This window comes from Bombina bombina, chromosome 3 (genome assembly GCF_027579735.1).
Source record: "Bombina bombina isolate aBomBom1 chromosome 3, aBomBom1.pri, whole genome shotgun sequence".
Classification (NCBI taxonomy): Eukaryota; Metazoa; Chordata; class Amphibia; order Anura; family Bombinatoridae; genus Bombina; species Bombina bombina.
Window position 1 is genome coordinate 745,861,196 of NC_069501.1, and position 25,971 is coordinate 745,887,166.

Below are 25,971 nucleotides of genomic sequence, written 5' to 3' on the forward strand. Positions count from 1 at the left end.
TTACTGCCCCTTTAAGAAACACAAATTTTGTTCAAATTTGAAATAACAGTGAAAAAAGGCAGTTACACTAACGAAATTTTTACAGTGTATGTAACAAGTTAGCAGAGCATTGCACCCACTTGCAAATGGATGATTAACCCCTTAATACCAAAAACGGAATAACAAATGACAAAAACGTTTTTTCAACAGTCACAACAACTGCCACAGCTCTACTGTGGCTTTTTACCTCCCTCAATACGACTTTTGAAGCCTTTTGAGCCCTTCAGAGAAGTCCTGGAACATGCAGGAAGAAGCTGGATGTCTGTGTCTGTAATTTTTTCTGCGCAAAAAAGCGCTAAAATAGGCCCCTCCCACTCATATTACAACAGTGGAAAGCCTCAAGTAACTGTTTCTAGGCAAAAATCAAGCCAGCCATGTGGAAAAAACTAGGCCCCAATAAGTTTTATCACCAAACATATATAAAAAACGATTAAACATGCCAGCAAACGTTTTAAAATACACTTTTATAAGAGTATGTATCTCTATTAATAAGCCTGATACCAGTCGCTATCACTGCATTAAAGGCTTTACTTACATTACTTCGGTATCAGCAGCATTTTCTAGCAAATTCCATCCCTAGAAAAATATTTTAACTGCACATACCTTATTGCAGGAAAACCTGCACGCTATTCTCCCTCTGAAGTTACCTCACTCCTCAGAATATGTGAGAACAGCAAAGGATCTTAGTTACTTCTGCTAAGATCATAGAAAACGCAGGCAGATTCTTCTTCCAAACACTGCCTGAGATAAACAGTACACTCCGGTACCATTTAAAAATAACAAACTTTTGATTGAAGAAATAAACTAAGTATAAAACACCACAGTCCTCTTACGACCTCCATCTTAGTTGAGAGTTGCAAGAGAATGACTGGATATGGCAGTGAGGGGAGGAGCTATATAGCAGCTCTGCTGTGGGTGATCCTCTTGCAACTTCCTGTTGGGAAGGAGAATATCCCATAAGTAATGGATGATCCGTGGACTGGATACACTTAACAAGAGAAAGGAGATATTCTGAAGTTTGTAGGCAACTGCACAAAATATCCAGTAAGCACTAGCATAAAAAAAACCCTTAAGATCAACACACAAAGCAGTTAACATTTTACAAAATTAAATCAACTTACTTTTTTCCAGGTGCAGAAATAGTTTGGGCATAGATGTTGGCGTTTCTGTATACCGTCGCTTGGGCTGTGGAGAACTACTACTTTCGGACATCCGATCACAGCTTGTGCTGTGACGTGTAGAACGTCTCAAAGATTGTAAAATATCAGATTCTGTTCGCCGTCTCTTAGGTGTGACTGGTTCTCCTGTTGCAGACTGGCTGTCTGTAGACTGTGGAGTTGGTGGATTTAAAAGAGGGGGGCTTGGTGACACTTCCTCTTGATTTCTAATGCAAAAAAATAATTCACTTAATAATTACTGAATTCCTTATGCCTCTAAAAAATATTATAAAGTATTAAAAAAAATACCTGCTGCCAATAGATGAATTTTCTTTGATTGGAAGAAAAAACTTAGAGGAAATCACCTTTTTAAATTGTGCTTGCTCATATGGATATAAAAGTATTAGTGGTAGGGTAAAGTCAAACGTAATTCTTAAACCATCCACCATCTCTTTACAAAGCTCTACACTGTGGGAGGGGAAAAATAAGAGAGAAACCATCACTTTACCTGTATGGATGAATATAAACATAATTGCAGTATAGTGAAACCAAATGTAAAAAAAACACTCTCACAAATTCTCTATAGCTGCTAATGTCATTGTTCGATGAGGAGATATTTACTTTTTTTCAGGTGGAACATAGTGAAGGTTCATGTTGCTGTTTGATGAAGTTTGATTGTGTCGGAATCTTTCATTTGCCGAAAATGCTGCATTGATAGCAAAGTGCTTCACGTAGGATTCCAAAATGGTAATTATATTGGTCTGACATGGGAGTTTTACAAGCTAAAAACCAAACAAACAAAAAACTAAATTTATGCTTACCTGATAAATAACTTTCTTTTATGATATGACGAGTCCACGGATTTCATCCTTACTTGTGGGATATTAACCTCCTGCTAACAGGAAGTGGCAAAGAGGACCACAGCAGAGCTGTATATAAAGCCCCTGCCCTTCCCCTCCACCCTCAGTCATTCGGCCGAAGGCTATAGGAAGAGAAAAAGGAAAGGCTAAAAAGGTGCAGAGGTGACTGAAGTTTTCAAAAAATAAAATAAACCTGTCTTAAAATAACAGGGAGGGCCGTGGACTTGTCATATCGTAAAAGAAAGTAATTTATCAGGCAAGCATAAATTTAGTTTTCTTTTACAAAGATATGACGAGTCCACGGATTTCATCCTTACTTGTGGGAAACCAATACCAAAGCAATAGGACACGGATGAAAGGGAGGGACAAGACAAGAACCTAAACGGAAGGCACCACTGCTTGAAGAACCTTTCTCCCAAAGATAGACTCAGAAGAAGCAAAAGTATCAAATTTGTAAAATCTGGAAAAAGTGTGAAGGGACGACCAAGTGGCAGCCTTACTTTTTTAAAAGCCCATGTGGAAGCCACAGCCCTAGTAGAATGAGCCGTAATTCTTTCAGGAGGCTGCTGTCCAGCAGTCTATGCCAGGCGGATGATACTTCTCAGCCAAAAAGAAAGAGCGGTAGCCGTAGCTTTCTGACCCCTACGCTTTCCAGAATAAACAATGAATAATGAAGATGATTGACAGAAATCCTTAGTTGCCTGTAAGTAAAACTTTAAGGCACGGACCACGTCCAAGTTATGTAACAGACGCTCCTTCTTAGAAGGATTAGGACACAAGGAAGGAACAACAATTTCCTGATTAATATTCTTATTCAAAACAACCTTAGGAAGGAACCCAGGTTTGGTACGTAAAACCACCTTATCAGAATAAAATATGAGATAAGGAGAATCACACTGTAATGCTGAAAGCTCAGAAACTCTTCGAGCAGAAGAAATAGCAACCAAAAACAGAACTTTCCAAGATAATAATTTAATATCTATGGAATGCATAGGTTCAAACGGAAAACCTTGCAGAACTCTAAGAACTAAATTCAAACTCCAGGGAGGATTAATAGGTCTAAATACAGGCTTAATGCTAGATAAAGCCTGACAAAAAGACTGAACATCTGATACATTTGCCAAACGTTTGTGAAACAGAATTGACAAAGCTGAAATTTTGTCCCTTTAAGGAACTTGCTGATAACCCTTTCTCCAATCCTTCTTGGAGAAAAGACAAAATCCTAGGAATCCTAACTTTACTCCATGAGTAACCTTTGGATTCACACCAATAAAGATATTTACGCCATATCTTATGATAGATCTTACTAGTGACAGGCTTTCTAGCCTGTATCAAAGTATTGATAACTGAATCAGAGAATCCTCGCTTTGATAAAAACAAGCGTTCAATCTCCAAGCAGTCAGTTGCAGAGAAATTAGATTTGCATGTTGGAAAGGGCCTTGAATGAGAAGGTCCTGTCTCAACAGAAGTTTCCACGGTGGCAGAGAGGACATGTCCACTAGATCCGCATACCAAGTCCTGCGTGGCCACACAGGTGCTATCAGGATCACTGAAGCTCTCTCCTGTTTGATTCAAGCAATCACGCGTGGGAGGAGAGGAAACGGCGGAAACACATAAGCTAGGCTGAACAACCAAGGTACTGCCAGGGCATCTATCAGTTCGGCCTGAGGATCCCTTCACCGGGATCCATATCTTGGAAGCTTGGCATTCTGACGAGATGCCATCAAATCCAATTCCGGTCTGTCCCATCTGAGAATCAATGAGGCAAATACCTCCGGGTGAAGTTCCCACTCCCCCGGATGAAAAGTCTGTCGACTTAGAAAATCTGCTTCCCAGTTCTCTACCCCTGGGATGTAGATCGCTGACAGATGACAAGAGTGGGCCTCTGCCCAACTGATTATCTTGGATACTTCTATCATCACTAAGGAACTCCTTGTTCCCCCCTGATGATTGACATATGCCACAGTCGTTATGTTGTCCGACTGGAATCTGATGAATTTGGCCGAAGCCAAGTGAGGTCGCGCCTGAAGCGCATCGAATATTGCTCTTAGTTCCAGAATATTGATTGGAAGTAGAGACTCCACCTGAGTCCAAACACCCTGAGCCTTCAAGGAGTTCCAAACTGCACCCCAGCCCAGAAGGCTGGCATCTGTTGTCACTATCACCCACGAGGGTCTGCGGAAACAAGTCCCCTGGGACAGATGATCTGGCGACAACCACCAAAGAAGAGTTTCTGGTCTCTTTATCCAGAATTATCTTTGGAGATAAATCCGCATAATCCCCATTCCACCGACCGAGCATGCACAGTTGCAATGGTCTGAGATGAAAGCGAGCAAACGGAACGATGTCCATTGCCGCTACCATTAATCTGATTACCTCCATACACTGAGCCACTGATGGCCGAGGAATGGACAGAAGTGCTCGGCAAGCATTCAAAATCTTTAATTTTCTGACCTCCGTCAGAAATACTTTCATGGCTACCGAGTCTATCAGAGTTCCCAAGAAAGGAACCCTCGTCTGTGGAACAAGTGAACTCTTCTCTATGTTCACCTTCCAGCCGTGAGTTCTCAGAAAAGACAACACTGTGTCCGTGTGAGATTTTGTCAGATATGTTGATGCCTGAATCAGAATATAGTCCAGATAAGACACCACCGCTATCCCTTGCAGTCTGAGAACCGCCAAAAGAGACCCTAGAACCTTTGTGAAGATTCTGGGTGCTGTGGCCAACCCGAAAGGAAGAGCCACAAACTGATAATGTTTGTCCAAGAAGGCAAACCTTAGAAACCGATGATGATCTTTGTGGATTGGAATATGAAGGTAAGTATCCTTCAAATCCACGATAGTCATATATTGACCCTCCTGGATCATTGGCAAAATCGTTCGAATTGTCTCCATCTTGAATGATAGAACTCTTAGAATTTTGACACTTGAGGTCCAAAATGGGTCTGAACGTTCCCTCTTTTTTGGGGACCACAAATAGGTTTGAGTAAAACCCCTGTCCCAATTTTGGAACAGGACACATTACTCCCATAGTAAAAAGGTCTTTTACTAGCGTAAGAATGCCTCTCTCTTTATCTGGTTTGCAGATAATTTTGAAAGATGAAAACTCCCTCTTGGGAGAAAGTCCTTGAATTCCAATTGATAACGGTGGGTCACTATTTCTAGTGCCCAAGAATCCTGAACATCTCTTGCCCAAGCCTGAGCAAAGAAAGAAAGTCTGCCCCCTACTAGTTCCGGTCCCGTATCGGGGGCCACACCTTCATACTGCTTTGTGGAAGAAGAAGAAGCAGGGGGTCCTCCTTTAAAGTTCCGAAAGAAACAAAAATTATTCTGTTAACCCCTCATTTTAACCGACCTATCCTGAGGAAGGGCATGGCCCTTACCTCCTGTAATATCAGAAATTATCTCCTTCAATTCTGGCCCAAAAAGGTCTTACCTTTAAAGGGAATAGCTAAAAGCTTATGTTTTGATGACACATCAGCAGACCAGGATTTGAGCCACAATGCTCTACGTGCTAAAATAGCAAATCCTGCATTTTTTGCCACTAATTTAGCAATTTGAAAAGCGGCATCAGTAATAAAAGAACTAGCTAGCTTAAGAGCCTTAATTCTATCTAGAATGCCATCTGATGGAGTCTCAACCTTAAGAGACTATTCTAGAGCATCAAACCAAAAAGCTGCTGCAGTAGTTACTGGAACAATGCAAGCCGTAGGTTGTAAAAGAAAACCCTGATTAACAAATAATTTCTTTAGTAGACCCTCTAATTTCTTATCCATAGGATCCTTGAAAGCACAACTATACTCAATTGGTATAGTAGTACGCTTAGCTAGGGAAGATATAGCTCCCTCTACCATAGGGACCGTTTGCCATGAGTCCCGAATGGTATCTGATATAGGAAACATTTTCTTAAAATTAGGAGAGGGAGAAAACGGTATACCTGGTCTATCCCATTCCTTACTAATAATTTCCGAAATACTCTTAGGAACCGGAAAAACATCAGTGTAAGTAGGAACTTCCAAATATTTATCCATTTTACACAATTTCTCTGGAGGAATCACAATAGGATCACAATCATCCAGAGTCGCTAACACCTCCCTAAGCAACAGGCGGAGGTGTTCAAGCTTAAATTTAAATGACATAGCATCCGAATATGTCTGAGGTAAAACATTCCCTTAATCAGAAATTTCACCCTCAGACAGTAATTCCCTGATCCCCAACTCAGAGCACTGTGAGGGAACATAGCTAATAAAGCATCAGAGGATTCAGTATTTACATTAATACTCGACCTACTGCGTTTACCCTGCAACACTGGTAATTTACAATACCTCTGTAAGGGTAGTTGACATAACTGCAGCCATCTCCTGCAGAGTAAAGGAATTAGACGCACTAGAAGTACTAGGTGTCGCTTGTGTGGGCATAAAAGGTTGTGACACTTGGGGAGAATTAGATGGCATATCCTGATTCTCTTCAGACTGAGAATCATCCCTAGGCACACTTACTTTATTTAAAATATGCTTTTTACATTGTAAAGCCCTTTCAGTACAAAAGTTACACAATGTTAGAGGGGGTTGCACAATAGCTTCTAAACACATAGAACAATGAGAAACCTCAATGTCAGACATGTTGAACAGACTAGTAATACCACAAAAATCATTTAAACACTTATTTATAGCATAAAATAAACATCAGAAAAACATGTACTGTGCCTTTAAGAAAAGAAAAAATGAACAATGTTTCCAAAATACACAAAAAAACGTTAAATTATTCCCAAATTTATCTTAATATCGTTGGTTAATCCAAAAATTACTGCACCCAGAAGCAAGGGCAGAAATAAGGCTTTAGAAGTACTTATATCAACATGTAGTCAAAAGATAGATAAAAATACACTCTACACCTCGCCACAGCTCTGCTGTGGCACCTACCTGCCCCCAGGGTACTTCGAATCAAGTTTCCAACCCTTCAGACCAGCTACACAGTCCAGGAGCCACCGAGTCACTGTTTGCTGCTGCTAAGCCTGAAGAAATTGCGCCAAAAATAGGCCCCGCCCCTTAAGGTCAAAAGTCAGAGTACGCCCAAACAACACCACATGGAAATGCAGTTTTTCACTAAAGTAAAAATACACACACAATATAACCCTCAAGCATAAAACCAATAAGTTTTGAGCGCCAAAAAATATAATTTATGCTTACCTGATAAATTTATTTCTATTGTAGTGTATCCAGTCCACGGATCATCCATTACTTGTGGGATATTCTCCTTCCAAACAGGAAGTTGCAAGAGGATCACCCACAGCAGAGCTGCTATATAGCTCCTCCCCTCACTGCCATATCCAGTCATTCGACCGAAACAAGCCGAGAAAAGGAGAAACCATAGGGTGCAGTGGTGACTGTAGTTTAATTAAAATTTAGACCTGCCTGAAAAGGACAGGGCGGGCCGTGGACTGGATACACTACAAGAGAAATAAATTTATACATATAAATACATCATACATCATAAATTATGTTTTCTCTTGTTAAGTGTATCCAGTCCACGGATCATCCATTACTTGTGGGATACCAATACCAAAGCTAAAGTACACGGATGATGGGAGGGACAAGGCAGGAACTTAAACGGAAGGAACCACTGCCTGTAGAACCTGTCTCCCAAAAACAGCCTCCGAAGAAGCAAAAGTATCAAATTTGGAAAATTTGGAAAAAGTATGAAGGGAAGACCAAGTTGCAGCCTTGCAAATCTGTTCAACAGAGGCCTCATTTTTAAAGGCCCAGGTGGAAGCCACAGCTCTAGTAGAATGAGCTGTAATCCTTCCAGGAGGCTGCTGTCCAGCAGTCTCATAGGCTAAACGGATTATACTCCGAAGCCAAAAAGAAAGAGGTTGCCAAGGCCTTCTGACCTCTCCTCTGTCCAGAGTAAACAACAAACAGGTTAGATGTTTGGCGAAAATCTTTAGTGGCCTGTAAGTAAAACTTCAAGGCACGGACCACGTCTAGATTATGCAAAAGACGTTCCTTCTTTGAAGAAGGATTAGGACATAATGATGAAACAACAATCTCTTGATTGATATTCTTGTTAGAAACCACCTTAGGTAAAAACCCAGGTTTTGTATGCAGAACAACTTTATCTGAATGAAAGATCAGATAAGGAGAATCACAATGTAAGGCAGATAGCTCAGAGACTCTTCGAGCCGAGGAAATAGCCATCAGAAAAAGAACTTTCCATGAAAGAAGTTTGATATCAATAGAATGAAGGGGTTCAAACGGAACCCCTTGAAGAACTTTAAGAACCAAGTTTAAGCTCCATGCAGGAGCAACAGGTTTAAACACAGGCTTAATTCTAACTAAAGCCTGACAAAATGCCTGAACGTCTGGAACTTCTGCCAGACGCTTGTGTAAAAGAATAGACAGAGCAGAAATCTGTCCCTTTAAAGAACTAGCTGATAATCCTTTGTCCAAACCCTCTTGGAGGAAGGACAATATCCTAGGAATCCTAACCCTACTCCATGAGTAATTCTTGGAATCACACCAATGAAGATATTTACGCCATATCTTGTGGTAAATTTTCCTGGTGACAGGCTTTCGTGCCTGTATTAAGGTATCAATGACTGACTCGGAGAAGCCACGCTTTGATAGGATCAAGCGTTCAATCTCCATGCAGTCAGTCTCAGAGAAAGTAGATTCGGATGATTGAAAGGACCTTGTATTAGAAGGTCTTGTCTCAGAGGCAGAGTCCATGGTGGAGAGTATGACATGTCCACTAGGTCTGCATACCAGGTCCTGCGTGGCCACGCAGGCGCTATCAATATCACCGATGCTCTTTCCTGTTTGATTTTGGCAATCAGAAGAGGGAGCAGAGGAAACGGTGGAAACACATAAGCCAGGTTGAAGAACCAAGGCGCTGCTAGAGCATCTATCAGTGCCGCTTCTGGGTCCCTGGACCTGGATACGTTACAAGGAAGCTTGGCATCCTGGCGAGACGCCATGAGATCCAATTCTGGTTTGCCCCAACGGAGAACCAATTGAGCAAACACCTCCAGATGGAGTTCCCATTCCCCCGGATGAAAAGTCTGAGGACTTAGAAAATCCGCCTCCCAGTTCTCTACACCTGGGATATGGATCGCTGACAGGTGGCAAGAGTGAGTCTCTGCCCAGCGAATATCTTGGAGACTTCTGACATCGCTAGGGAACTCCTGGTTCCCCCTTGATGGTTGATGTAAGCCACAGTCGTGATGTTGTCCGACTGAAATCTGATGAACCTCAGTGTTGCTAGCTGAGGCCAAGCCAGAAGAGCATTGAATATTGCTCTTAACTCCAGAATATTTATTGGGAGGAGTTTCTCCTCCTGAGTCCATGAACCCTGAGCCTTCAGGGAGTTCCAGACTGCACCCCAACCTAGAAGGCTGGCATCTGTTGTTACAATTGTCCAATCTGGTCTGCGAAAGGTCATACCCTTGGACAGATGGGCCCGAGATAACCACCAGAGAAGAGAATCTCTGGTTTCCTGATACAGATTTAGTAGAGGGGACAAATCTGTGTAATCCCCATTCCACTGACTGAGCATGCATAATTGCAGCGGTCTGAGATGCAGGCGCGCGAATGGCACTATGTCCATCGCCTCTACCATTAAGCCGATTACTTCCATGCACTGAGCCACCGTGGGGCGCGGAATGGAGTGAAGAACACGGCAAGCATTTAGAAGTTTTGATAACCTGGACTCCGTCAGGTAAATTTTCATTTCTACAGAATCTATTAGAGTCCCTAGGAAGGAAACCCTCGTGAGAGGAGATAGAGAACTCTTCTTCGTTCACTTTCCACCCATGCGACCTCAGGAATGCCAGAACTATCTCTGTATGAGATTTGGCAATTTGAAAGCTTGACGCCTGTATCAGGATATCGTCCAGGTAAGGAGCCACCGCTATGCCTCGCGGTCTTAGGACCGCCAGAAGTGAGCCCAGAACCTTTGTAAAAATTCTTGGGGCTGTAGCCAACCCGAATGGAAGAGCTACAAATTGGTAATGCCTGTCTAGAAAGGCAAAGCTCAGGAACTGATGATGATTCTTGTGAATCGGAATGTGAAGGTAGGCATCCTTTAAATCCACTGTGGTCATGTACTGACCCTCTTGGATCATGGGTAAAATGGTTCGAATAGTTTCCATCTTGAATGACGGAACTCTGAGGAATTTGTTTAGGATCTTTAAATCCAAAATTTGTCTGAAGGTTCCCTCTTTTTTGGGAACCACAAACAGGTTTGAATAAAACCCCTGTCCTTGTTCCGTCCGCGGAACTGGATGGATCACTCCCATTACAAGGAGATCTTGTACGCAGCTTAGGAATGCCTCTTTCTTTATCTGGTTTGCAGATAATCATGAAAGGTGAAATCTCCCTTGTGGAGGAGAAGCTTTGAAGTCCAGAAGATATCCCTGAGATATGATCTCCAACGCCCAGGGATCCTGAACATCTCTTGCCCACGCCTGGGCGAAGAGAGAGAGTCTGCCCCCTACTAGATCCGTTGTCGGATAGGGGGCCGCTCCTTCATGCTGTCTTAGAGGCAGCAGCAGGCTTTCTGGCCTGCTTGCCCTTGTTCCAGGACTGGTTAGGTTTCCAGGCCTACTTGGATTGAGCAAAAGTTCCCTCTTGTTTTGAAGCAGAGGAAGTTGATGCTGCACCTGCCTTGAAATTTCGAAAGGCAGGAAAATTAGACTGTGTGGCCTTTGATTTGGCCCTGTCCTGAGGAAGGGTATGACCCTTACCTCCAGTAATGTCAGCAATAATTTCTTTCAAACCAGGCCCGAATAAGGTCTGCCCCTTGAAAGGAATGTTGAGTAATTTAGACTTTGAAGTCACATCAGCTGACCAGGATTTGAGCCATAGCGCCCTACGCGCCTGGTTGGCGAATCCGGAATTCTTAGCCGTTAGTTTAGTCAAATGAACAATGGCATCAGAAACAAATGAGTTAGCTAGCTTAAGAGTTCTAAGCTTGTCAACAATTTCAGTCAATGGAGCTGTATGGATGGCCTCTTCCAGGGCCTCAAACCAGAATGCCGCCGCAGCAGTGACAGGCGCAATGCATGCAAGGGGCTGTAAAATAAAACCTTGTTGAATAAACATTTTCTTAAGGTAACCCTCTAATTTTTTATCCATTGGATGTGAAAAAGCACAACTGTCCTGAACCGGGATAGTGGTACGCTTTGCTAAAGTAGAAACTGCTCCCTCCACCTTAGGGACAGTCTGCCATAAGTCCCGTGTAGTGGCATCTATTGGAAACATTTTTCTAAATATAGGAGGTGGAGAAAAGGGCACACCGGGCCTATCCCACTCCTTACTAATAATTTCTGTAAGCCTTTTAGGTATTGGAAAAACATCAGTACTCACTGGCACTGCATAGTATTTATCCAGCCTACACAATTTCTCTGGCACTGCAATTGTGTCACAGTCATTCAGAGCAGCCAATACCTCCCCAAGCAATACACGGAGGTTCTCAAGCTTAAATTTAAAATTAGAAATCTCTGAATCAGGTCTCCCCGATTCAGAGACGTCACCCACAGACTGAAGCTCTCCGTCCTCAGGTTCTGCATATTGTGACGCAGTATCAGACATGGCTCTTACAGCATCTACGCGCTCTGTATCTCGTCTAACCCCAGAGCTATCGCGCTTGCCTCTCAATTCAGGCAATCTGGATAATACCTCTGACAGGGTATTATTCATGATTGCAGCCATGTCCTGCAAAGTAATCTCTATGGGCGTCCCTGATGTACTTGGCGCCATATTAGCGTGCGTCCCTTGAGCGGGAGGCGAAGGGTCCGACATGTGGGGAGAGTTAGTCGGCATAACTTCCCCCTCGACAGACCCCTCTGGTGACAATTCTTTTATAGATAAAGACTGATCTTTACTGTTTAAGGTTAAATCAATACATTTAGTACACATTCTCCTATGGGGCTCCACCATGGCTTTTAAACATAATGAACAAGTATCCTCTGTTTCAGACATGTTTGTACAGACTAGCAATGAGACTAGCAAGCTTGGAAAACACTTTAAAGCAAGTTAACAAGCAATATAAAAAACGTTACTGCGCCTTTAAGAGAAACAAATTTTGACAAAATTTGAAACAGTGAAAAAAGGCAGTTACACTAACAAAATTTTTACAGTGTATGTAACAAATCAGCAGAGCATTGCACCCACTTGCAAATGGATGATTAACCCCTTAATAACAAAAACAGAATAATAAATGACAAAAATGTTTTTTAAACACAGTCACAACAACTGCCACAGTCTACTGTGATTGTTACCCTCCTCAAACACGACTTTGAAGCCTTTTGAGCCCTTCAGAGATGTCCTGTATCATGCAGAGGGAAGCTGAATGTCTCTCAGTATTTTTAGCTGCACGGAAAAGCACTAAAATAGGCCCTTCCCACTCATATTGCAACAGTGGAAAGCTTCAGGAAACTGTTTCTAGGCAAAAATCAAGCCAGCCATGTGGAAAAAAACTAGGCCCCAATAAGTTTTGTCACCTAACATATATAAAAACGATTAACATGCCAGCAAACGTTTTATATTACACTTTTATAAGAGTATGTATCTCTGTTAATAAGCCTGATACCAGTCGCTATCACTGCATTTAAGGCTTAACTTACATTAATCCGGTATCAGCAGCATTTTTCTAGCAAATTCCTTCCCTAGAAATATATTAACTGCACATACCTTATTGCAGGAAAACCTGCACGCCATTCCCCCTCTGAAGTTACCACACTCCTCAGAATATGTGAGAACGGCAGTGGATTTTAGTTACTTCTGCTAAGATCATAGAAATCACAGGCAGATTCTTCTTCTAATGCTGCCTGAGATGAAACAGTACACTCCGGTACCATTTAAAAATAACAAACTTTTGATTGAAGTTAAAAAACTAACTATAATACACCACTCTCCTCTTACTACGTCCATCTTTGTTGAGAGTTGCAAGAGAATGACTGGATATGGCAGTGAGTCGAGGAGCTATATAGCAGCTCTGCTGTGGGTGATCCTCTTGCAACTTCCTGTTGGGAAGGAGAATATCCCATAAGTAATGGATGATCCGTGGACTGGATACACTTAACAAGAGAAATAAAAAACATAAAACATTGTTTTTTATATTGTCTCCCATGTCACATAATGCCCAAATATCAACTAATGATAAAACAAAATTTATGTAAGAACTTACCTGATAAATTCATTTCTTTCATATTAGCAAGAGTCCATGAGCTAGTGACGTATGGGATATACATTCCTACCAGGAGGGGCAAAGTTTCCCAAACCTCAAAATGCCTATAAATACACCCCTCACCACACCCACAATTCAGTTTAACGAATAGCCAAGAAGTGGGGTGATAAAAAAGTGCGAAAGCATATAAAAATAAGGAATTGGAATAATTGTGCTTTATACAAAATCATAACCACCACAAAAAAAGGGCGGGCCTCATGGACTCTTGCTAATATGAAAGAAATGAATTTATCAGGTAAGTTCTTACATAAATTATGTTTTCTTTCATGTAATTAGCAAGAGTCCATGAGCTAGTGACGTATGGGATAATGATTACCCAAGATGTGGATCTTTCCACACAAGAGTCACTAGAGAGGGAGGGATAAAATAAAGACAGACAATTCCTGCTGAAAATAATCCACACCCAAAATAAAGTTTAATGAAAAACATAAGCAGAAGATTCAAACTGAAACCGCTGCCTGAAGTACTTTTCTACCAAAAACTGCTTCAGAAGAAGAAAATACATCAAAATGGTAGAATTTAGTAAAAGTATGCAAAGAGGACCAAGTTGCTGCTTTGCAAATCTGATCAACCGAAGCTTCATTCCTAAACGCCCAGGAAGTAGAAACTGACCTAGTAGAATGAGCTGTAATCCTCTGAGGCGGAGTTTTACCCGACTCAACATAGGCAAGATGAATTAAAGATTTCAACCAAGATGCCAAAGAAATGGCAGAAGCTTTCTGGCCTTTTCTAGAACCGGAAAAGATAACAAATAGACTAGAAGTCTTTCGGAAAGACTTAGTAGCTTCAACATAATATTTCAAAGCTCTAACAACATCCAAAGAATGCAACGATTTCTCCTTAGAATTCTTAGGATTAGGACATAATGAAGGAACCACAATTTCTCTACTAATGTTGTTGGAATTCACAACTTTAGGTAAAAATTCAAAAGAAGTTCGCAACACCGCCTTATCCTGATGAAAAATCAGAAAAGGAGACTCACAAGAAAGAGCAGATAATTCAGAAACTCTTCTGGCAGAAGAGATTGCCAAAAGGAACAAAACTTTCCAAGAAAGTAATTTAATGTCCAATGAATGCATAGGTTCAAACGGAGGAGCTTGAAGAGCTCCCAGAAACAAATTCAAACTCCAAGGAGGAGAAATTGACTTAATGACAGGTTTTATACGAACCAAAGCTTGTACAAAACAATGAATATCAGGAAGAATAGCAATCTTTCTGTGAAAAAGAACAGAAAGAGCAGAGATTTGTCCTTTCAAGGAACTTGCGGACAAACCCTCATCTAAACCATCCTGAAGAAACTGTAAAATTCTCGGTATTCTAAAAGAATGCCAAGAAAAATGATGAGAAAGACACCAAGAAATATAAGTCTTCCAGACTCTATAATATATCTCTCTAGATACAGATTTACGAGCCTGTAACATAGTATTAATCACAGAGTCAGAGAAACCTCTTTGACCAAGAATCAAGCGTTCAATCTCCATACCTTTAAATTTAAGGATTTTAGATCCTGATGTCTGGTCTTAACGGAAGAGTCCACGGTTGGCAAGAGGCCATCCGGACAAGATCCGCATACCAAAACCTGTGAGGCCATGCCGGAGCTACCAGCAGAACAAACGAGCATTCCTTCAGAATCTTGGAGATTACTCTTGGAAGAAGAACTAGAGGCGGAAAGATATAGGCAGGATGATACTTCCAAGGAAGTGATAATGCATCCACTGCCTCCGCCTGAGGATCCCGGGATCTGGACAGATACCTGGGAAGTTTCTTGTTTAGATGAGACGCCATCAGATCTATTTCTGGAAGTTCCCACATTTGAACAATCTGAAGAAATACCTCTGGGTGAAGAGACCATTCGCCCGGATGCAACGTTTGGCGACTGAGATAATCCGCTTCCCAATTGTCTATACCTGGGATATGAACCGCAGAGATTAGACAGGAGCTGGATTCCGCCCAAACCAAAATTCGAGATACTTCTTTCATAGCCAGAGGACTGTGAGTCCCTCCTTGATGATTGATGTATGCCACAGTTGTGACATTGTCTGTCTGAAAGCAAATGAACGATTCTCTCTTCAGAAGAGGCCAAAACTGAAGAGCTCTGAAAATTGCACGGAGTTCCAAAATATTGATCGGCAATCTCACCTCCTGAGATTCCCAAACTCCTTGTGCCGTCAAAGATCCCCACACAGCTCCCCAACCTGTGAGACTTGCATCTGTTGAAATTACAGTCCAGGTCGGAAGCACAAAAGAAGCCCCCTGAATTAAACGATGGTGATCTGTCCACCATGTTAGAGAGTGTTGAACAATCGGTTTTAAAGATATTAATTGAGATATCTTTGTGTAATCCTTGCACCATTGATTCAGCATACAAAGCTGAAGAGGTCGCATGTGAAAACGAGCAAAGGGGATCGCGTCCGATGCAGCAGTCATAAGACCTAGAATTTCCATGCATAAGGCTACCGAAGGGAATGATTGTGACTGAAGGTTTCGACAAGCTGAAATCAGTTTTAGACGTCTCTTGTCTGTTAAAGACAGAGTCATGGACACTGAATCTATCTGGAAACCCAGAAAGGTTACCCTTGTCTGAGGAATCAATGAACTTTTTGGTAAATTGATCCTCCAACCATGATCTTGAAGAAACAACACAAGTCGATTCGTATGAGATTCTGCTAAATGTAAAGATTGAGCAAGTACCAAGATATCGTCCAAATAAGGAAATACCACAATACCCTGTTCTCTGATTACAGACAGAAGGGCACCGAGAACCTTTGTAAAAATTCTTGGAGCTGTAGCTAGGCCAAACGGCAGAGCCACAAACTGGTAATGCTTGTCCAGAAAAGAGAATCTCAGGAACTGATAATGATCTGGATGAATCGGAATATGCAGATATGCATCCTGTAAATCTATTGTGGACATATAATTCCCTTGCTGAACAAAAGGCAAGATAGTCCTTACAGTTACCATCTTGAATGTTGGTATCCTTACATAACGATTCAATATTTTTAGATCCAGAACTGGTCTGAAGGAATTCTCCTTCTTTGGTACAATGAAGAGATTTGAATAAAACCCCATCCCCTGTTCCGGAACTGGAACTGGCATAATTACTCCAGCCAACTCTAGATCTGAAACACAATTCAGAAATGCTTGAGCTTTCACTGGATTTACTGGGACACTGGAAAGAAAAAATCTCTTTGCAGGAGGTCTCAACTTGAAACCAATTCTGTACCCTTCTGAAACAATGTTCTGAATCCAAAGATTGTGAACAGAATTGATCCAAATTTCTTTGAAAAAACGTAACCTGCCCCCTACCAGCTGAGCTGGAATGAGGGCCGCACCTTCATGTGGACTTAGAAGCAGGCTTTGGCTTTCTAGCAGGCTTGGATTTATTCCAGACTGGAGATGGTTTCCAAACTGAAACTGCTCCTGAGGATGAAGGATTAGGCTTTTGTTCTTTGTTGAAACGAAAGGAACAAAAACGATTATTAGCCCTGTTTTTACCCTTAGATTTTTTATCCTGTGGTAAAAAAGTTCCTTTCCCACCAGTAACAGTTGAGATAATAGAATCCAACTGAGAACCAAATAATTTGTTACCCTGGAAAGAAATGGAAAGTAGAGTTGATTTAGAAGCCATATCAGCATCCAAGTTTTAAGCCATAAAGCCCTTCTAGCTAAAATAGCTAGAGACATAAACCTGACATCAACCCTGATAATATCAAAAATGGCATCACAGATAAAAATTATTAGCATGCTGAAGAAGAATAATAATATCATGAGAATCATGATCTGTTACTTGTTGCGCTAAAGTTTCCAACCAAAAAGTTGAAGCTGCAGCAACATCAGCCAATGATATAGCAGGTCTAAGAAGATTACCTGAACACAGATAAGCTTTTCTTAGAAAGGATTCAATTTTCCTATCTAAAGGATCCTTAAACGAAGTATCATCTGACGTAGGAATAGTAGTACGTTTAGCAAGGGTAGCAATAGCCCCATCAACTTTAGGGATCTTGTCCCAAAATTCTAATCGGTCAGACGGCACAGGATATAATTGCTTAAAACGTTTAGAAGGAGTAAAAGAATTACCCAATTTATCCCATTCTTTGGAAATTACTTCAGAAATAGCATTAGGAACAGGAAAAACTTCTGGAATAACCACAGGAGATTTAAATACCTTATCTAAACGTTTAGAATTAGTATCAAGAGGACCAGAATCCTCTATTTCTAAAGCAATTAGTACTTCTTTAAGTAAAGAATGAATAAAACAGAATTTATGTTTACCTGATAAATTACTTTCTCCAACGGTGTGTCCGGTCCACGGCGTCATCCTTACTTGTGGGATATTCTCTTCCCCAACAGGAAATGGCAAAGAGCCCAGCAAAGCTGGTCACATGATCCCTCCTAGGCTCCGCCTTCCCCAGTCATTCGACCGACGTAAAGGAGGAATATTTGCATAGGAGAAATCATATGATACCGTGGTGACTGTAGTTAAAGAAAATAAATCATCAGACCTGATTAAAAAACCAGGGCGGGCCGTGGACCGGACACACCGTTGGAGAAAGTAATTTATCAGGTAAACATAAATTCTGTTTTCTCCAACATAGGTGTGTCCGGTCCACGGCGTCATCCTTACTTGTGGGAACCAATACCAAAGCTTTAGGACACGGATGATGGGAGGGAGCAAATCAGGTCACCTAGATGGAAGGCACCACGGTTTGCAAAACCTTTCTCCCAAAAATAGCCTCAGAAGAAGCAAAAGTATCAAATTTGTAAAATTTGGTAAAAGTGTGCAGTGAAGACCAAGTCGCTGCCTTACATATCTGATCAACAGAAGCCTCGTTCTTAAAGGCCCATGTGGAAGCCACGGCCCTAGTGGAATGAGCTGTGATTCTTTCAGGAGGCTGCCGTCCGGCAGTCTCATAAGCCAATCTGATGATGCTTTTAAGCCAAAAAGATAGAGAGGTAGAAGTTGCTTTTTGACCTCTCCTTTTACCAGAATAAACAACAAACAAGGAAGATGTTTGTCTGAAATCCTTTGTAGCATCTAAATAGAATTTTAGAGCACGGACAACGTCCAAATTGTGTAACACAAAGAAGGTACAATTATCTCCTGGTTAAAATTTTTGTTGGAAACAACCTTCGGAAGAAAACCAGGCTCAGTACGTAAAAACCACCTTATCTGCATGGACCAGATAGGGCGGAGAACACTGCAGAGCAGATAACTCAGAAACTCTTCTAGCGGAAGAAATTGCAACCTAAAACAAAACTTTCCAAGATAATAACCTAATATCTATGGAATGTAAGGGTTCAAACGGAACCCCTTGAAGAACTGAAAGAACTAGATTAAGACTCCAGGGAAGAGTCAAAGGTCTGTAAACAGGCTTGATTCTAACCAGAGCCTGAACAAACGCTTAAACGTCTGGCACAGCTGCCAGCCTTTTGTGAAGTAAAACAGATAAAGCAGAGATCTGTCCCTTCAGAGAACTCGCAGAAAATCCTTTCTCCAAACCTTCTTGTAGAAAGGAAAGAATCTTAGGAATTTTATCTTGTTCCATGGGAATCCTTTAGATTCACACCAACAGATATATTTTTTCCATATATTATGGTAAATTTTTCTAGTTACAGGCTTTCTAGCCTGAATAAGAGTATCTATTACAGAATCTGAAAACCCACACTTTGATAAAATCAAGCGTTCAAACTCCAAGCAGTCAGTTGGAGGAAAACCAGATTCGGATGTTCGAATGGACCCTGAATAAGAAGGTCCTGTCTCAAAGGTAGCTTCCATGGTGGAGCCGATGACCCATTCACCAGGTCTGCATACCAAGTCCTGCGTGGCCACACAGGAACTATCAAGGTCACCGAAGCCCTCTCCAGATTGATCCTGGCTACCAGCCTGGGAATGAGAGGAAACGGTGGGAATACATAAGCTAGGTTGAAGATCCAAGGTGCTACTATTGTATCCAATAGAGTCGCCTTGGGATCCCTGGATTTGGACCCGTAACAAGGGACCATGAAGTTCTGACGAGAGGCCATCAGAACCAAGTCTGGAATGCCCCATAATTGAGTTATTTGGGCAAAGATTTCCATTATGTTTATCGGGAGAAGAGAGTCTTCCCGAAACCATAGACCCTGAGTTTTCAGGGGTTCCCAGACCGCGCCCCAGCCCACCAGACTGGCGTCGGTCGTGACAATGACCTATTCTGGTCTGCGGAAGCTCATTCCCTGTGACAGGTTGTCCAGGGTCAGCCACCAACGGAGTGAATCTCTGGTTATTTGATCTACTTGTATCGTCGGAGACAAGTCTGTATAATCCCCATTCCACTGTCTGAGCATGCCCAGGTGCAATGGTCTTAGATGAATTCGTGCAAAAGGAACTATGTCCATTGCCGCAACCATCAACCCTATTACTTCCATGGACTGCGCTATGGAAGGAAGAAGAACAGAATGAAGTACCTGACAAGAGCTTAGAAGTTTTGATTTTCTGGCCTCTGTCAGAAAAACCTTCATTTCTAAGGAAACTATTATTGTTCCCAAGAAGGGAACTCTTGTTGACGGGGACAGATAACTTTTTTCTATGTTCACTTTCCACCTGCGAGATCTGAGAAAGGCTAGGACAATGTCCGTATGAGCCCTTGCTTTTGACAGAGACGACACTTGAATCAGGATGTCGTCCAAGTAAGGTACTACTGCAATGCCCCTTGGTCTTAGCACCGCTAGTAAAATCCTTGGAGCAGTGGCTAATCCGAATGGAAGTGCCACAGGTAATGCTTGTCCAGAAAGGCGAACCTTAGGAACCGAAAATGTTCCTTGTGGATAGGAATACGTAGGTACGCATCCTTTAAGTCCACCGTGGTCATGAATTGACCTTCCTGGATGGTAGGAAGGATCGTTCGAATGGTTTCCATTTTGAATGATGAAACCCTTAGAAACTTGTTTAGAATCTTGAGATCTAAAATAGGTCTGAATGTTCCCTCTTTTTTGGGAATTATGAACAGGTTGGAGTAAAAACCCATCCCTTGTTCTCCTAATGGAACAGGATGAATCACTCCCATGCTTAACAGGTCTTCTACACAGTGTAAGAATGCCTGTTCGAAGATAATTGAGACCCGTGGAACCTTCCCCTTGGGGGTAGTTCCCTGAATTCCAGGAGATAACCTTGAGAAACTATTTCTAGCGCCCAAGGATCCTGAACATCTCTTGCCCCAGCCTGAGCAAAGAGAGAAAGTCTGCCCCCCACCAGATCCTTCCCAGATCGGGGGCCAACACTTCATGCTGTTTTGGTAGCAGTGGCAGGTGACTTGGCCTGCTTACCCTTGTTCCAGCCTTGCATCGGCCTCCAGGCTGGCTTGGTTTGAGAAGTATTACCCTCTTGCTTAGAGGGTGTAGAATTTGAGGCTGGTCCGTTTCTGCGAAAGGGACGAAAATTTGGCTTCTTTTTAGCCTTAAAAGACCTATCCAGAGGAAGGGCGTGGCCCTTTCCCCCAGTGATGTCTGAAATAATCTCTTTCAAGTCAGGGCCAAACAGTGTTTTACCCTTGAAAGGGATGTTAAGCAAAAGCGCTCTGCGCGCCACGATAGCAAACCCTGAATTATTTGCCGCTAATCTAGCTAATTGCAAAGCGGCATCTAAAATAAAAAAAAAGAGTTAGCCAATTTAAGAGCTTGAACTCTGTCCAAAACCTCCTCGTACGAAGATTCTTTATTGAGCGACTATTCTAGTTCTTCGAACCAGAAACACGCAGCTGTAGTGACAGAAACAATGCATGAAATTGGTTGTAGAAGGTAACCTTGCTGAACAAACATCTTTTTAAGCAAACCCTCTAACCTTTAATCCATAGGATCTTGAAAGCACAACTATCTTCTATAGGAATAGAAGTGCGTTTGTTTACAGTAGAAACCGCCCCCTCGACCTTGGGGACTGTATGCTATAAGTCCTTTCTGGGGTCGACTATAGGAACTAATTTCTTAAATATAGGGGGAGGACAAAAGGTATGCCGGGCCTTTCCCACTCCTTATTTACTATGTCCGCCACTCGCTTGGGTATAGGAAAAACATCGGGGGGCACCGGAACCTCTAGGAACTTGTCCATCTTACCTAATTTCTCTGGAATGACCAAATTGTCACAATCATCCAGAGTAGATAATACCTCCTTAAGTAGTGCGTGGAGATGTTGAAATTTAAATTTAAAAACAGAATTTATGTTTACCTGATAAATGACTTTCTCCAACGGTGTGTCCGGTCCACGGCGTCATCCTTACTTGTGGGATATTCTCTTCCCCAACAGGAAATGGCAAAGAGCCCAGCAAAGCTGGTCACATGATCCCTCCTAGGCTCCGCCTACCCCAGTCATTCGACCGACGTAAAGGAGGAATATTTGCATAGGAGAAACCATATGATACCGTGGTGACTGTAGTTAAAGAAAATAAATTATCAGACCTGATTAAAAAACCAGGGCGGGCCGTGGACCGGACACACCGTTGGAGAAAGTAATTTATCAGGTAAACATAAATTCTGTTTTCTCCAACATAGGTGTGTCCGGTCCACGGCGTCATCCTTACTTGTGGGAACCAATACCAAAGCTTTAGGACACGGATGAAGGGAGGGAGCAAATCAGGTCACCTAAATGGAAGGCACCACGGCTTGCAAAACCTTTCTCCCAAAAATAGCCTCAGAAGAAGCAAAAGTATCAAACTTGTAAAATTTGGTAAAAGTGTGCAGTGAAGACCAAGTCGCTGCCCGACATATCTGATCAACAGAAGCCTCGTTCTTGAAGGCCCATGTGGAAGCCACAGCCCTAGTGGAATGAGCTGTGATTCTTTCAGGAGGCTGCCGTCCGGCAGTCTCATAAGCCAATCTGATGATGCTTTTAATCCAAAAAGAGAGAGAGGTAGAAGTTGCTTTTTGACCTCTCCTTTTACCAGAATAAACAACAAACAAGGAAGATGTTTGTCTAAAATCCTTTGTAGCATCTAAATAGAATTTTAGAGCGCGAACAACATCCAAATTGTGCAACAAACGTTCCTTCTTTGAAACTGGTTTCGGACACAAAGAAGGCACGACTATCTCCTGGTTAATGTTTTTGTTAGAAACAACTTTCGGAAGAAAACCAGGTTTAGTACGTAAAACCACCTTATCTGCATGGAACACCAGATAAGGAGGAGAACACTGCAGAGCAGATAATTCTGAAACTCTTCTAGCAGAAGAAATTGCAACCAAAAACAAAACTTTCCAAGATAATAACTTAATATCAACGGAATGTAAGGGTTCAAACGGAACCCCCTGAAGAACTGAAAGAACTAAGTTGAGACTCCAAGGAGGAGTCAAAGGTTTGTAAACAGGCTTGATTCTAACCAGAGCCTGAACAAAGGCTTGAACATCTGGCACAGCTGCCAGCTTTTTGTGAAGTAACACAGACAAGGCAGAAATCTGTCCCTTCAAGGAACTTGCAGATAATCCTTTCTCCAATCCTTCTTGAAGAAAGGATAGAATCTTAGGAATTTTAACCTTGTCCCAAGGGAATCCTTTAGATTCACACCAACAGATATATTTTTTCCATATTTTGTGGTAAATTTTTCTAGTTACAGGCTTTCTGGCCTGAACAAGAGTATCAATAACAGAATCTGAGAACCCTCGTTTTGATAAGATCAAGCGTTCAATCTCCAAGCAGTCAGCTGGAGTGAGACCAGATTCGGATGTTCGAACGGACCTTGAACAAGAAGGTCTCGTCTCAAAGGTAGCTTCCATGGTGGAGCCGATGACATATTCACCAGATCTGCATACCAAGTCCTGCGTGGCCACGCAGGAGCTATCAAGATCACCGACGCCCTCTCCTGATTGATCCTGGCTACCAGCCTGGGGATGAGAGGAAACGGCGGGAATACATAAGCTAGTTTGAAGGTCCAAGGTGCTACTAGTGCATCTACTAGAGTCGCCTTGGGATCCCTGGATCTGGACCCGTAGCAAGGAACCTTGAAGTTCTGACGAGAGGCCATCAGATCCATGTCTGGAATGCCCCACAGTTGAGTAATTTGGGCAAAGATTTCCGGATGGAGTTCCCACTCCCCCGGATGTAATGTCTGACGACTCAGAAAATCCGCTTCCCAATTTTCCACTCCTGGGATGTGGATTGCAGACAGGTGGCAGGAGTGAGTCTCCGCCCATTGAATGATTTTGGTCACTTCTTCCATCGCCAGGGAACTCCTTGTTCCCCCCTGATGGTTGATGTACGCAACAGTCGTCATGTTGTCTGATTGAAACCGTATGAACTTGGCCTTTGCTAGCTGAGGCCAAGCCTTGAGAGCATTGAATATCGCTCTCAGTTCCAGAATATTTATCGGTAGAAGAGATTCTTCCCGAGACCAAAGACCCTGAGCTTTCAGGGGTCCCCAGACCGCGCCCCAGCCCATCAGACTGGCGTCGGTCGTGACAATGACCCACTCTGGTCTGCGGAAGGTCATCCCTTGTGACAGGTTGTCCAGGGACAGCCACCAACGGAGTGAGTCTCTGGTCCTCTGATTTACTTGTATCGTCGGAGACAAGTCTGTATAGTCCCCATTCCACTGACTGAGCATGCACAGTTGTAATGGTCTTAGATGAATGCGCGCAAAAGGAACTATGTCCATTGCCGCTACCATCAAACCTATTACTTCCATGCACTGCGCTATGGAAGGAAGAGGAACGGAATGAAGTGTTTGACAAGAGTTTAGAAGTTTTGTTTTTCTGGCCTCTGTCAGAAAAATCCTCATTTCTAAGGAATCTATTATTGTTCCCAAGAAGGGAACCCTTGTTGACGGAGATAGAGAACTCTTTTCTACGTTCACTTTCCATCCGTGAGATCTGAGAAAGGCCAGGACTATGTCCGTATGAGCCTTTGCTTGAGGAAGGGACGACGCTTGAATCAGAATGTCGTCCAAGTAAGGAACTACTGCAATGCCCCTTGGTCTTAGTACCGCTAGAAGGGACCCTAGTACCTTTGTGAAAATCCTTGGAGCAGTGGCTAATCCGAAAGGAAGTGCCACGAACTGGTAATGCTTGTCCAGGAATGCGAACCTTAGGAACCGATGATGTTCCTTGTGGATAGGAATATGTAGATACGCATCCTTTAAATCCACCGTGGTCATGAATTGACCTTCCTGGATGGAAGGAAGAATTGTTCGAATGGTTTCCATTTTGAACGATGGAACCTTGAGAAACTTGTTTAGGATCTTGAGATCTAAGATTGGTCTGAACGTTCCCTCTTTTTTGGGAACTACGAACAGATTGGAGTAGAACCCCATCCCTTGTTCTCCTAATGGAACAGGATGAATCACTCCCATTTTTAACAGGTCCTCTACACAATGTAAGAATGCCTGTCTCTTTATGTGGTCTGAAGACAATTGAGACCTGTGGAACCTCCCCCTTGGGGGAAGCCCCTTGAATTCCAGAAGATAACCTTGGGAGACTATTTCTAGTGCCCAAGGATCCAGAACATCTCTTGCCCAAGCCTGAGCGAAGAGAGAGAGTCTGCCCCCCACCAGATCCGGTCCCGGATCGGGGGCCAACATTTCATGCTGTCTTGGTAGCAGTGGCAGGTTTCTTGGCCTGCTTTCCCTTGTTCCAGCCTTGCATTGGTCTCCAGGCTGGCTTGGCTTGAGAAGTATTACCCTCTTGCTTAGAGGACGTAGCACTTGGGGCTGGTCCGTTTCTACGAAAGGGACGAAAATTAGGTTTATTTTTGGCCTTGAAAGACCTATCCTGAGGAAGGGCGTGGCCCTTACCCCCAGTGATATCAGAGATAATCTCTTTCAAGTCAGGGCCAAACAGCGTTTTCCCTTTGAAAGGAATGTTAAGCAATTTGTTCTTGGAAGACGCATCCGCTGACCAAGATTTCAACCAAAGCGCTCTGCGCGCCACAATAGCAAACCCAGAATTTTTCGCCGCTAACCTAGCCAATTGCAAAGTGGCGTCTAGGGTGAAAGAATTAGCCAATTTGAGAGCACGGATTCTGTCCATAATCTCCTCATAAGGAGGAGAATCACTATCGATAGCCTTTACTAGCTCATCGAACCAGAAACACGCGGCTGTAGTGACAGGGACAATGCATGAAATTGGTTGTAGAAGGTAACCTTGCTGAACAAACATCTTTTTAAGCAAACCTTCTAATTTTTTATCCATAGGATCTTTGAAAGCACAACTATCTTCTATGGGTATAGTGGTGCGTTTGTTTAAAGTAGAAACCGCTCCCTCGACCTTGGGGACTGTCTGCCATAAGTCCTTTCTGGGGTCGACCATAGGAAACAATTTTTTAAATATGGGGGGAGGGACGAAAGGTATACCGGGCCTTTCCTATTCTTTATTTACAATGTCCGCCACCCGCTTGGGTATAGGAAAAGCTTCTGGGAGCCCCGGGACCTCTAGGAACTTGTCCATTTTACATAGTTTCTCTGGGATGATCAAATTCTCACAATCATCCAGAGTGGATAATACCTCCTTAAGCAGAGCGCGGAGATGTTCCAACTTAAATTTAAATGTAATCACATCGGGTTCAGCTTGTTGAGAAATTTTCCCTGAATCTGAAATTTCTCCCTCAGACAAAACCTCCCTGGCCCCCTCAGACTGGTGTAGGGGCATTTCAGAACCATTATCATCAGCGTCCTCATGCTCTTCAGTATCTAAAACAGAGCAGTCGCGCTTACGCT

The 25,971-nt window shown here is 42.6% G+C and overlaps 1 protein-coding gene across 2 annotated transcripts in view; it reads right to left on the reverse strand.

Moving 5' to 3' along the window:
* MSL3 (MSL complex subunit 3) overlaps positions 1–25,971 on the reverse strand; it is a 199,092-nt gene that overhangs the window by 78,446 nt on the left and 94,675 nt on the right. For both annotated transcript variants that reach the window (XM_053707590.1, XM_053707591.1), the window contains 3 exons: positions 1,818–1,978; positions 1,506–1,664; positions 1,161–1,423 (listed from right to left, as the gene is read on the reverse strand). In XM_053707590.1, the coding sequence (XP_053563565.1) occupies positions 1,161–1,423; positions 1,506–1,664; positions 1,818–1,978 (583 nt within the window). The remainder of the gene's footprint in view (positions 1–1,160; positions 1,424–1,505; positions 1,665–1,817; positions 1,979–25,971) is intronic.